This window comes from Phalangium opilio, unplaced genomic scaffold, assembly GCF_054372755.1.
Source record: "Phalangium opilio isolate 3A_F unplaced genomic scaffold, DU_Popi_V2 ptg000060l_1, whole genome shotgun sequence".
NCBI lineage: Eukaryota > Metazoa > Arthropoda > Arachnida > Opiliones > Phalangiidae > Phalangium > Phalangium opilio.
The window spans coordinates 5,350,125-5,361,400 of NW_028324177.1; the positions used below are offsets into that span (position 1 = coordinate 5,350,125).

Here is an 11,276-nt window from a genome sequence, read left to right on the forward strand (position 1 = left end):
AGTATTATTCATAAAAAACCTTAACTTGAAATTTAAAATTTACACCATTTTGTGTCTAATTTAGGATTTTTAAACCCTTTACGGGGACCTTTTAGCCAACGGTTTTTCATGTTTTTTGCTTCCAGTGAAAATAATGCGATTTATCTAGATATCGTAGAACGAAGTAGAAATATCTTCGTGTTTTTGATTTCCTTCTGTTAAATTGAAATCTGTAGTAAATCACATTTTGTGTTTAAGTTTGAAATAATACATCCGCTATGGGGACCCCATTCCCAACATTTTTTTATTATCTTTCATATGGATGAATAAAAGTTAACTTCGAAGATTGTCGTGTTCAAAAAAAAACCTTTTACTTGAAAATTAAAATTTACACCATTTTGTGTCTAATTTTGGATTTTTAAAACCTTTACGGGGACCTTTGAGCCAACGGTTTTTCATGTTTTTTGCTTCTAGTGAAAATAATGCGATTTATCTAGATATCGTATAACGAAGTAGAAATATCTTCGTCTTTTTGATGTCTTTCTGTTAAATTGAAATTTGTAGTAAATCACATTTTGTGTTTAAATTTAAATTACTACATCCGCTATGGGACCCCATTGACAACATTTTTTATTATCTTTCATATGGATGAATAAAAGTTAACTTTGAAGGTTGTCGTGTTTAGTATTATTCAAAAAAAACCTTTTACTTGAAATTTAAAATTTACACCATTTTGTGTCTAATTTTGGATTTTTAAACCCTTTACGGGGACCTTTGAGCCAACGGTTTTTCATGTTTTTTGCTTCTAGTGAAAATAATGCGATTTATCTAGATAACGTATAACGAAGTAGAAATATCTTCGTCTTTTTGATGTCTTTCTGTTAAATTGAAATTTGTAGTAAATCACATTTTTTGTTTAAATTTGAATTACTATTTCCGCTATGGGGACCCCATTGCCAACATTTTTTTATTATCTTTCATATGAATGAATAAAAGTTAACTTCGAAGGTTGTCGTGTATAGTATTATTCAAAAAAATCTTTTACTTCAAATTTATAATTTACCCAATTTGCGTCTAATTTTTGATTAGTAAATTTGAATTAGTAAAGTTCGTATGATATCGTACATAGCACTAAAAATAATTTTTATTTTTAATAGGGCCTATATATTTTTTAATTGTTTCTAAAATTGAATTTTACCATCCTCAATGAGGCCATTGTTCCAACGTTCTTTAATGATTTTTGTTCTTGATGAAAATTTTGATATTTACCATTTTAATTGAATTTTATTTGACATTTGGTAGGTGGATCATTGTTCCAAGTTTTAAGTTTTTAATAGTTTGTTTCTTGAGGTTTTGTATTACTATTTATGATTTTTCTAAATTTATACAAGTATTATTTTTAAGTTTTCAAAATGAATCTTGACAATATCAGCTGCTTGATCACGGCTTATTTTTATCGTATTAACGTATTAAATTCCGTTTCCTTTTGAATTGAGACATTTTGTTACCCATAACTCAAGCTTAGAGAATATAAGTGCATTGCTATTCTTACGGGGACAAAGTTAACCGGAAATACGTCATAGATTTTGGTCCCCATAAAGAATGTAAAGAAAATTATGTAAAAGTTTCCTTTAAAAATATTTGGAATTCATTTTAAGATGCAATTTGAAACAAGTCATAAAAGTGAAATATATTTTCGATTTTACGATAAAAGCGGAGGAGATATTGCATTTTCTAAATGTCCCCGTAAGTGACTTTTTAAACTCGGTCCTCATAAGCAATGTAGGACATGTATGTGTGAGTTTACCAGTGGATTAGATGGGGCTGCCTGAACGACGGATATGTGAGGAGGAGTGGTGGCTTGTACCTGATTACGCGGCACGGGTGAAGAAGTTCTGGGAAGTGGGATATTATGATGATGGGGTTCCTCTGGTGTTGATAGCGGGGTAACCTCTTTCGGTAACCTGGAAGAATTACTCTTATCACTAGGTACGGCTCTCAAATGACTAACAGTAGCCCTAATCCGTTCCGCCTCCGCTCGGGCACGAGCTTGCCAATCCTTACGGCGTTGATGTTCTACAATTTCCAAATTCGAGTCTATTCAAACTGGAATAATGGAAAGACTGGGGAGAACTTGTACCTTCATGTGCCCTCTGTAAGTCACAGTCATGTAAGAAGCGGATTTTTAAGTCTCATATACCGGAACGAGATGCAAACGGACTCATTTTTCCTGGTTTTGGGATCAATGTTAAAGATATGGGAGGCCCAGGATGCTCAACAGGGTTAGTCGGATGTTGGGGTTTGTTACCCTAGAGGGGCCGGGGAACGTTAAATCCATGTATCGGTTCATGTCGATTGTATCCCACAGTAGTACTGATTTCACGGCACACCAAGAGTCCCACATATCCCAAGGTTATCGCGACCGCAAACGGGATAAAATAAGCTAGAATTAATTGGTCCAGTATATTAATCAAGATCGAGCCCCATTTCTAATTTAAGGAATTAAGAAAACCGGGTAATTAAATTGACTAAGGAGTTTGAATTTTGTTTTCTAAAAGTCCAAGGCTTAATTTTGTGGCCTCTAAACGTAGGCTGAGCTGTCGCGAAAAAACGAGCTACCAAAAACATTAACGGCGACCGAGGCTTAGAATCAATGTTTTGACCATCATTTCATAAAATCAAAGCCGCCCCGAGTAGGATTTGAATACCTTACCGAAAAAGCGTTCAATATTTAGTAGGGAAAAAACCTGTTCTAAATCTTTCGGAGCCGAAGAAAATCTTAAACAAAAACGGTATAGCAATCTTCACAGAATGGTGACTCAAAGAAACTGGGCGCCGGCAACCTTCTGGAGCCGCTCAATTACGATGAAGATGACACTTTGAACGTCACTATACTGAAACCCTCAGTCGGCGATGAGTTTTTCGACACGGAAGCATCCATTTCCGACAAGTACAGTTTTAGTTACGTTGACCGTATGTGTTGAAGTTTATGTTAAAGAAAATTATATGCTAACTATACCGGGGAAACTCGTCGTTATGCTGGGATTTTCCAAAGATCCCTCGAAATCATCGTCTTTCTTGTACTCGAGAGCTGCCACGTATTCCGTGGACCTGGACGCTGGCCTCCACCCCCTTTTCGTTCATTCTGACGTAGTAGAGAGTAGACCCGTTGATGATGTGTACGTCCCGCTACTTAAAATCGTTAGCATTCACGGCCGAGATGCCGAAACTGTTGACCGAGATTTTACAAGGCCGCATTGCTTACCTGTGGCTACAAATACTTTCCAATCGATTGAAATTACATTTGACGTTACATTTTAGGCCTCGTAGAATGTGGACGTCGCTATAAATATAATTATTAAGCGTCCGAAAATATCATTCACGTTTAGAGTGTTAATGAAGCGTGTCATAACGGAGAAAATGGAGTTCAACCAATCGGACTACAATGCGTACTTTCTGAACCAAATTGGACATGGGTCAAAAATGAATTTCAACAAATCGCAGATTGGCTATTCGTTGGCAGTATATAGAGGGCATCCAGAGCAGCACGACTACGGGTTAGGGAATTTTATCGCATCCGCCTTCCTCTGAGCTATGCCTTTTCTCAAAAGAGACGCCACATACCTTGGCAAAAAGTTTTTAAATACGGGTGCAAAGGTTGTGAGTGACGTGGCGAGCGGAATGCCGGTGAAGGCATAGGTAAAGTCACGCGGTAAAGTTTCATTTCCGCCATAGTTAGTTGTCCATTTAGTAGGCACTCCTTGTACTGGATATGACATAGTTTCTTCTTCACTGCTCTCCTGCATATTCCTTTCGCGGTTTTCTTTTCACCGGTGGCAGAAAAGATAGAGTACATTTTTGGTCGAATCCGTAAAAGTCAGAGATTGGGATACCGTCCATTTGAATTTTCCCAGGACTTTCTTATTTACATCACTGAAGAGGCGATGGTCCTTTGGATATCCGGAAAAGTCGAACATTTCCTTCTTATCCGCGAAATCACGGTAGAGGTCTTCAATCTATATATGATACGTTAGCGAATCTGTATCTGTGAAAGGTAGCTTGGCTTGGTCTCCATATTGTTTCTGTATGACGTCATAGTGAAACTCGTACATTAACAGTTTCGACAGATCGAGAACTGCGAATCCCGTGTAGATGGCGCGGTTCAGTGTCAAAGTCTTCTGAACTCGGTGGATAGCCACCAGATCGTTTTTAAAGACTGTGAAACGCTCAAAAGCTGGTGAGCTGACCATCTTGACTGCACGTTCTGGTGTGTTCACGAGAGTAGAGAATATAAGACTTCGTAGGTTCTCCATCCTCTTACCTACAAATAGAAATATTGATTACTACATTTAAGAACTATAAAGGGGTAGGTTAGGTTAGGTTACTTACCATACAAGCTATTATTCATGAGTTTAAAAAAAATTTTCTCGAACTCGTTCGCCGCCATCTTGAAGTCAATAAAGGGCTTCAACCAAGCCCCCTGCTTGAACGATAGAATGCGGTGAATATTGCTGATAACCAGTCCCTTAGATAGGTAGTGCTTGAGGTTGCGGTATTGCACAACGTAGTTTCCCTTCTTGTAGAGCGATGGTACCAGTTTCGGACAGCTTTCTTTCTGTTTCAGATTTAATTCACGTAGCTGATCCTTGGAAAAAGGCGAAAGATCAGCCGTTGTCATCATGCGTCTTTCAGGTGCTAGAGGATTGCATTTGTGATCGTTCTGAAGGTGTTGGGGTAGTCCAAATCAACCTCGAGTATGTATCCAGTGTCATCGTCATCCGGATGGTTTAGTATATTTTCATCCGTAAAGTCACGGCAAGGTCTGATCCATTTAAACGCGGTCATTGGGAGATTATCGCACATAACTGTACCATAGAGATTGTTACAATCTTGCGAGCGAAGAAAATAAAAAAATAAAATAAATGAAAAAACTTTAAAGGGATTGAATCGATGTTTTCCGACTAGTACAAGATGAGGGCAATTTTAGGTAAAACAAGACGGCCCAAGGGCTCGTAATAGTAGCCATATCGTACGAGTGAATAGCCCCTCTATACCCTACCCTAATGAGTGGATAACCCCTCTATACCTTACCCTAATGAGTGAATAGCGCTATCTTTTTCAATGCTTAAATGATTTACCGTGCATAAAATCAGAGTGAATAGCCCCTCGATTCCCTACTCTAAACAGTGATTAAATTATAACCGTATAAATTTACTTATGCTGTAATTCTAATATTCCGGCGAATCGAAGAACAGATAGTTTTTAGTGATAATCCCTCGATGAGTTTACAACATAGACTTATGCCGATGCACACTTATCGCATCTTATAAATTTCTAATCTACAAGGACTTATGCCCAGAAACGTTTGAAAGAGAAAGTTTAGTTATAGCAGAAGTGGTATGATACTAGAAGTATTGAGCTAACCAAATTCTTCACTCGGCATTAGTGAAAAGACTTGATAAAACACAAACGGTTGGCCCTCTAGTGGCGGTTTCAGAATTTTCCCTCCAAAACGTGAGACGCTCGCGATGGTAGACGGCCGAACTAGATTCAAGGAGCGCGTTCGTGTTCGGCCGCTTTAGGTTGAGGGGAAGGGGGTAGGAAATGTTTTTGGAACTCGACCAATTTTTTTCTCAGTAGTGTAGGCGCGATGGAAGCGGCATAAAATCCTCAAATTTGTTCACTAGTGCCAGGATCTATTACCAATGCTAGAGCCCTTCACTTCTAGTCTCATACCACTTCTGGTTATAGTGATTACGCATTTTAGTGATTATCCCCTCGAATTACCTTTAGCAATGCTAAAATGATCAAACGCATAACTTTCATTTAACACTATGTTAGCTCTATCTAAACCCACATTTGAATTAACCGCCAAAACGTTCCAGTAAAACATAACATAGATGACGATAGCTACCGAACGAGAACGAAACACATGAGGAGCGCGGTAGGAAACGGGGAAAATCGTTATCTATTTAATTAGCACATACATAAAAAGAAAATAAATATAACAACCCCAAAAATACAAATTCATAAGTATCCGACCCCACAGATAAAAATTCAAAAGTTTCCGACCCCACAGATTAAGAGGTACCCCACCTCACATCACCCCGACATTTTAGAGATAAGAATAAATAATAAAAAACTCGGGGTTTCTATCAAGTCTCTATGGTTCATTGGTAGAATGGATGTCTACTACGCCAGCAACCCGGGTTCGATTCCCGGGTCTGACCTGAAAAAAGTTTAATTAAGATTAAATCTCTCACCGAGCCCAGTAACCCCTATGAGTGGGTTGTGGTAATATAAAGTTCCTTTTAAGCTAAAATCTGACGATAACGAAGCGACAACCCCGGCCACTACTACTACTACTACGGACGGCTCGGGTCAAACTAAGAGCCTATCGTATACTACGATATGGCTAAAAATGTGCCTAAGATTATGTGTGCCAAAAAAAAATCGAATTAAAACGTATAAAATTAAGAAAAGTACGTTAGATATTTTGAAATTCAAACTAACCGCGAAATAACGCCCAACTTGTTTTTCACACTAAGACGTTGCAAATGTCTCTTGATTCATTGGTTGTTTGGAAATAGGAGAATGAAGGGAGCTCTAGACCACTGTATAGTAGCTTTTCACCGTCCCTATTTCCCTCCTCTTTGCCGTCACTATCACTGGCGAAAAGCGGCGCAGATTTGAGAAGACCTTTGTAAACATATTTCTGATTTTTCATTGTTCTCTTAACTCTCGGTTACGTTGTAGAGTAAGGATGATAGAGATTTGTCAAAATTGTTACAGGTAATATCCAAAACACCACATTTTTGCGCTATTTTGGCAAAGGCTTAGCTTCCATGTATAATAATGGTATGGCCATATTTTAGCCTAATGGCCCTAATCTAAGCTTTAACATATTTTTAATTCTAATTAAACATAATAAAGCTATTACTTTGAACACCAAAATTACAGTGAAACTATTTACCTTCCTTTATAACTTTCAAAGCATCCCCGTATCGAAATGAGTTATATTAATTTGGCGAAAATGCAGAATAGTATGAAAACTACTTTTAGGAGTAAATCTACTGTACCTCCGAGCGAGAGGAAAGTCGCGGGAGTAATTTAGTTTTTTCGCTCGTGTTTTTGCAAACGCCTGTAGAGGGGGCAGTGATCGGGGCGGCGCCGAAACTAATACTTTTAAAAATTAATTAAAAATAGTTAAGTTATTAAAACTGTCAATATCTATATATTTTTAAAACGTCATTTTAGGTTCTATCTGATTTAAAAAAATTTTGGCTTTTCATTAGTAGTCAAAAGATTGATTCTATCCCTTTAATAAATAAAAAAATCATAAATAAATAAAAAAAATATATTCGCATATGAACAAGTGGGTTGGGGGACTTCTAACTCCTCAGGGATGGGTGCGTTTTGTGGTGGTTCGGTAATGGGATCCTGTCGCCCGGCTTCTTGGTTTTCCTCGAACCGGTCCATAAGTTCATGAAGGTCGGGGTTTTCTTGGGTACTTAAAAGCGGCATGGAGTCATCCAGGTTCGCTTTGTTTTCACGATCCATGAAACGATGTAGATCGGAGTTTTCTTGTGTACTTAAGGGTTGTATGGAGTCATTCTGGTTCTGTTCATTTTCTCTATCCATTAACCGATAAAGGTCAGCATTTTCTTGGGCACTTAGGGGTGACATGGTATAATCAGGTTGGCTCGGCATTGTATTCATAAAATCGTGGTCGGTATCCGGTGTAACGGTGGACGGGGCAGACGATGAGAGGTCGTGGAAATCAGGGTAGTTTTTCGCAGCAGACGTTGAGGGTTCAAAAATAGGTAGCTTGGCTCTTTTTACTACGGCTCTATCATCAGCCGCACGACGCTTGGTTCGCGGTTGACGTTCGTTTTTCCGGTCAGACGCTCCTGTACTCTTATGTCTAGCTTGGTGATTAACTAAAATATCGCGCCTTCTAAATGTTTGCTCGCAAACAGAACATTTGATGGAAACATTCTCTTGTTTCTCGCTTTTATGCCTAAGTAAACTACACTTTTGGGCAAACTTGGCACCGCCAATATCGCACATAACCATCACGACAATTCTAAGACTAACTATAAAACTAAATTTAAACTTACGAGTTCTCGAATGATGCCGTCGGAGTAATGGTATTGGAATCTGAAATCACCTGGTATTTATAGTATCCAAACTAATAATCTATGTCTTACTTGTTTTACCCAAAGTCCATACTCTAACAATATCAAACTATATTGAGGGTTTAAAATAATATTGATTTAACTTTTCCTAAAGTTCAGATTGTAGGATAACTCATTTCAAATACTGGAGCGAAGAGATTAGATTAACCCCCTATCTATATTTACCAATTTGTTCAACACACTCTATATTGAGAATGTTAAATATTCTTTTTAAATTTCTCAATTTGGGATTTGCCAATCTGTCTAAACTACAAAGTCAACATCTCTAGCATCTTATCTTGTATCCATATCTAGATGTAAGGGTTTAGAGATAGGAACTATGATCCATTTTTTTTACTTTGTATTTGAAATATTTTTATTTTGATAGGCTTAATGCTGTACTAGAGTCATATTTGTTCAAGGAAATAATTTGTTTTCAAATTTCTCAATTAATATTTGCCAATCTCTCTAAACTGCAAATATGGGGTTTGAGCATCTAATCATTGGGGTTTTCCTTAACCAATCTAGTATCTTATCTTGTATCCAAATGTGCCTAATATCAATAATTTACTTTATGTTACAACTAGTTTTATCTAGATTAAACTAATGAAATAGGCTTAATGTTTTACTAGAGACATATTTGTTTAAGGAAATAGCAAGTTTTTGTATTTTCCAAGTGAGATTTTTATTTATTCAATTTATTTACAAGCTAAGTTTTGAGTTGCATATTATCAAAGTAATAATCCTTTTACAGCAAGACAAACTTAAGAAAGTTGTATTATTAAAAACATTAGTAATTTCCTCCATATTCAAATTATCGACTGCATTAAAATAATGGTTATTTACACGTTGTACCCAGTCCATCGTAATACACTCATGTTGTAATTGCGAACCATGAGATATAATGCAGCCATTACATGATTTTTTTAATAAAGTCAGTTGTTGCATTACTAATTCATTCAACACCTTCGTAACTCGCTTAGCAGCGTTTAAAACAGGGTTGTTTGATTTAAATCAGTTTGATTTAAATCACTGATTTAAATCACTGATTTAAATCATGATTTAAATCAAGCGATTTTTTTAAAAAAATCATTTGATTAAAATCAAGAATATATTTTTATTTTTAAAAAATGTTTTCTAAGATTCCAAGAAGTAGTTTAAGAAACTCGAGGTGAAACTTAACTAGAAAAGACCTAAAATTAAAAATAATCATGGTTTTGGTATATTTCAATGTAAGTTTTTCCCAGAACTCCAGTTTGTCTTGCTGGAAAGGCTAGGAAATAAAATAGCGGTCAAGCTAGTCTTTTTATACAAGCATTTGAATAGTAATAATATCCAGCTGCTTAAATGTCATGATTATTTTGCTTTTGGTTAATTTTGACTCAAAAAGTTTTCATGTTGGTAATTTACTACCTATTTGTTCAATAAAAATCAAAAAAATCAAATAAATCAATTAAAATCAAAAAAATCCGATTTAAATCAAAAAAATCGATTTTTTTGATTTTTTTGAAAAAATCAAAAAAATCAACAACCCTGGTTTAAAAACCCTTCAACTTGCGTATGCTTCTCTAGAAGCTTTCCCCAAAGAACACCTCCAATGGTGAACCCCTTCTTGGTTGGATCAAGTGTCCCATAGGTTTTCCCACTACTAGCCACGAGTTCACGGATGTTTAGGACCTATCACTCTTGAAACCTTTTCATCTCAATACGTCTTAAACATGATCCCTATAAGAAAATAGTTGATTCCTCCGCGTCATAATTCTGGAAATAGTTGGTGATCTTCTCCCGCATTCCATAGAGCTCGTAATATTCTTCCTCAGTCAACGTGATTCCAGTTGAGTCGTCAGTTAAACCCAGTCTAACCCTGCAGTCAGGTGTAACGGAGATGGACTTGGTTGAAGATATTTCGAAGAAATTTGTAAAGTCCCTAAATAGAAATATGGAGAAAACTCTGTTAAATTCATCAGATTTAAACTTTTATTTTCCTAAAACATAACTATTCGCTCCTAATAGATCCAAAAACTACAACATAAAATTTAAAGTCCTTAATATAAAAACTTGGAATAATTTCAGACTTTTACATCTAAATATTAAAGTTAAAAAATAATAATGAAAGTACTTGCATTTTAGTTTTTGTCATGCTGTATAGAGTATTTCACTTGGAGAGAGCGTGGTTAGCTGTAAAATGATTTTATTTTTGGGGTGTCGGACCTTTTCAGATCTTTGGCTTACTTTTGAAAAGAAGAAGACCCGAACTACTTATTGTTTTATGTCTTACTCCAAAAAGTTGTACTTTGGAAAATAAAACGGTCTTTTTGCAATAAACTTATGGTAACATCTTATGCCAACATCTGTACAGATAGACTTATCCTTCCATCTGTGCATAGACTTATGCTAACACCTTACAGACATAAGTAAATTTCAAAGCTTTTTCAGCTTAGTTAAACTTGTAGCTTATTTACACTAGTTTATTCCATGTAAAATAAATTTACTCAATTTACTTACGGTTAATATGATACTATGTTACTTTAGCTTAATACGGGATGTAAATGGCTCTTCGCTCTTGAAACTACGTTCATCGAATTCTTGACCCTGAATTGGTCAAGATATTGCGTTATTTACTCTTAAATTAAGTTAATTATAAAAATCACAAAATATAGACTTCAAATTATTAGCTTTTATCGTCTCATTGACGTCACGCTAAACCACCGTACAAGGTAGACATCCCTTTGTAGAAATCCATGAAATAAAGTAAAAGCTCCAAACTATGCTAGTTTCACTCTTGTCTGTCTTTCTGTGCTCTTAACTTGACAGTCTGTCTGTCAATCTGTTTGTGTATTTGCCTTTTGTAGTGTATCTGTTTGTCTGTATGTCAGTCTGTACGGTCTGAATATCTGTCTGAGTATCTGGGCGGTCTGTCAATCTATGTGTCTTTGACTGTCTGTCCTTGCATGTTTTTCTCTGTGTCTGTGTTTGTCTGTCTGTCTGTCCGTGCGTGTCTGTGTGTATGTGAGACAAAATTTCACGACTTTCACTTAACTTAATTAACTATAATTAACACCATGAGATTCCACGTACAATTACTTCACTCTACACGAAATTCCATGACTTTAACTTAAC

The 11,276-nt window shown here is 36.3% G+C and overlaps 1 protein-coding gene across 1 annotated transcript; it reads right to left on the reverse strand.

Moving 5' to 3' along the window:
* Window positions 1-1,034: 1,034 nt before the first annotated feature.
* LOC149666738 (uncharacterized) lies at window positions 1,035-7,203 on the reverse strand. Its single transcript, XM_089841558.1, has 3 exons — window positions 6,493-7,203; window positions 4,369-4,868; window positions 1,035-4,300 (listed from the first exon to the last, which is right to left on the reverse strand). Exons 2-3 carry the CDS (start codon window positions 4,658-4,660, stop codon window positions 3,996-3,998), a joined length of 597 nt encoding a protein of 198 aa, XP_089697684.1. The 5' UTR covers window positions 4,661-4,868; window positions 6,493-7,203; the 3' UTR covers window positions 1,035-3,995.
* Between the last annotated feature and the right edge of the window lie 4,073 nt (window positions 7,204-11,276).

Bases quoted from the DNA above. Each gene is read 5' to 3' on its own strand.
- LOC149666738 (XM_089841558.1), bottom strand. From the start codon at position 4,660: ATGATGACAACGGCTGATCTTTCGCCTTTTTCCAAGGATCAGCTACGT. The intron at 4,301-4,368 runs GTAAGTAACCTA...TTCTATTTGTAG, and splicing joins CATGAATAATAGCTTGTATG to GTAAGAGGATGGAGAACCTA.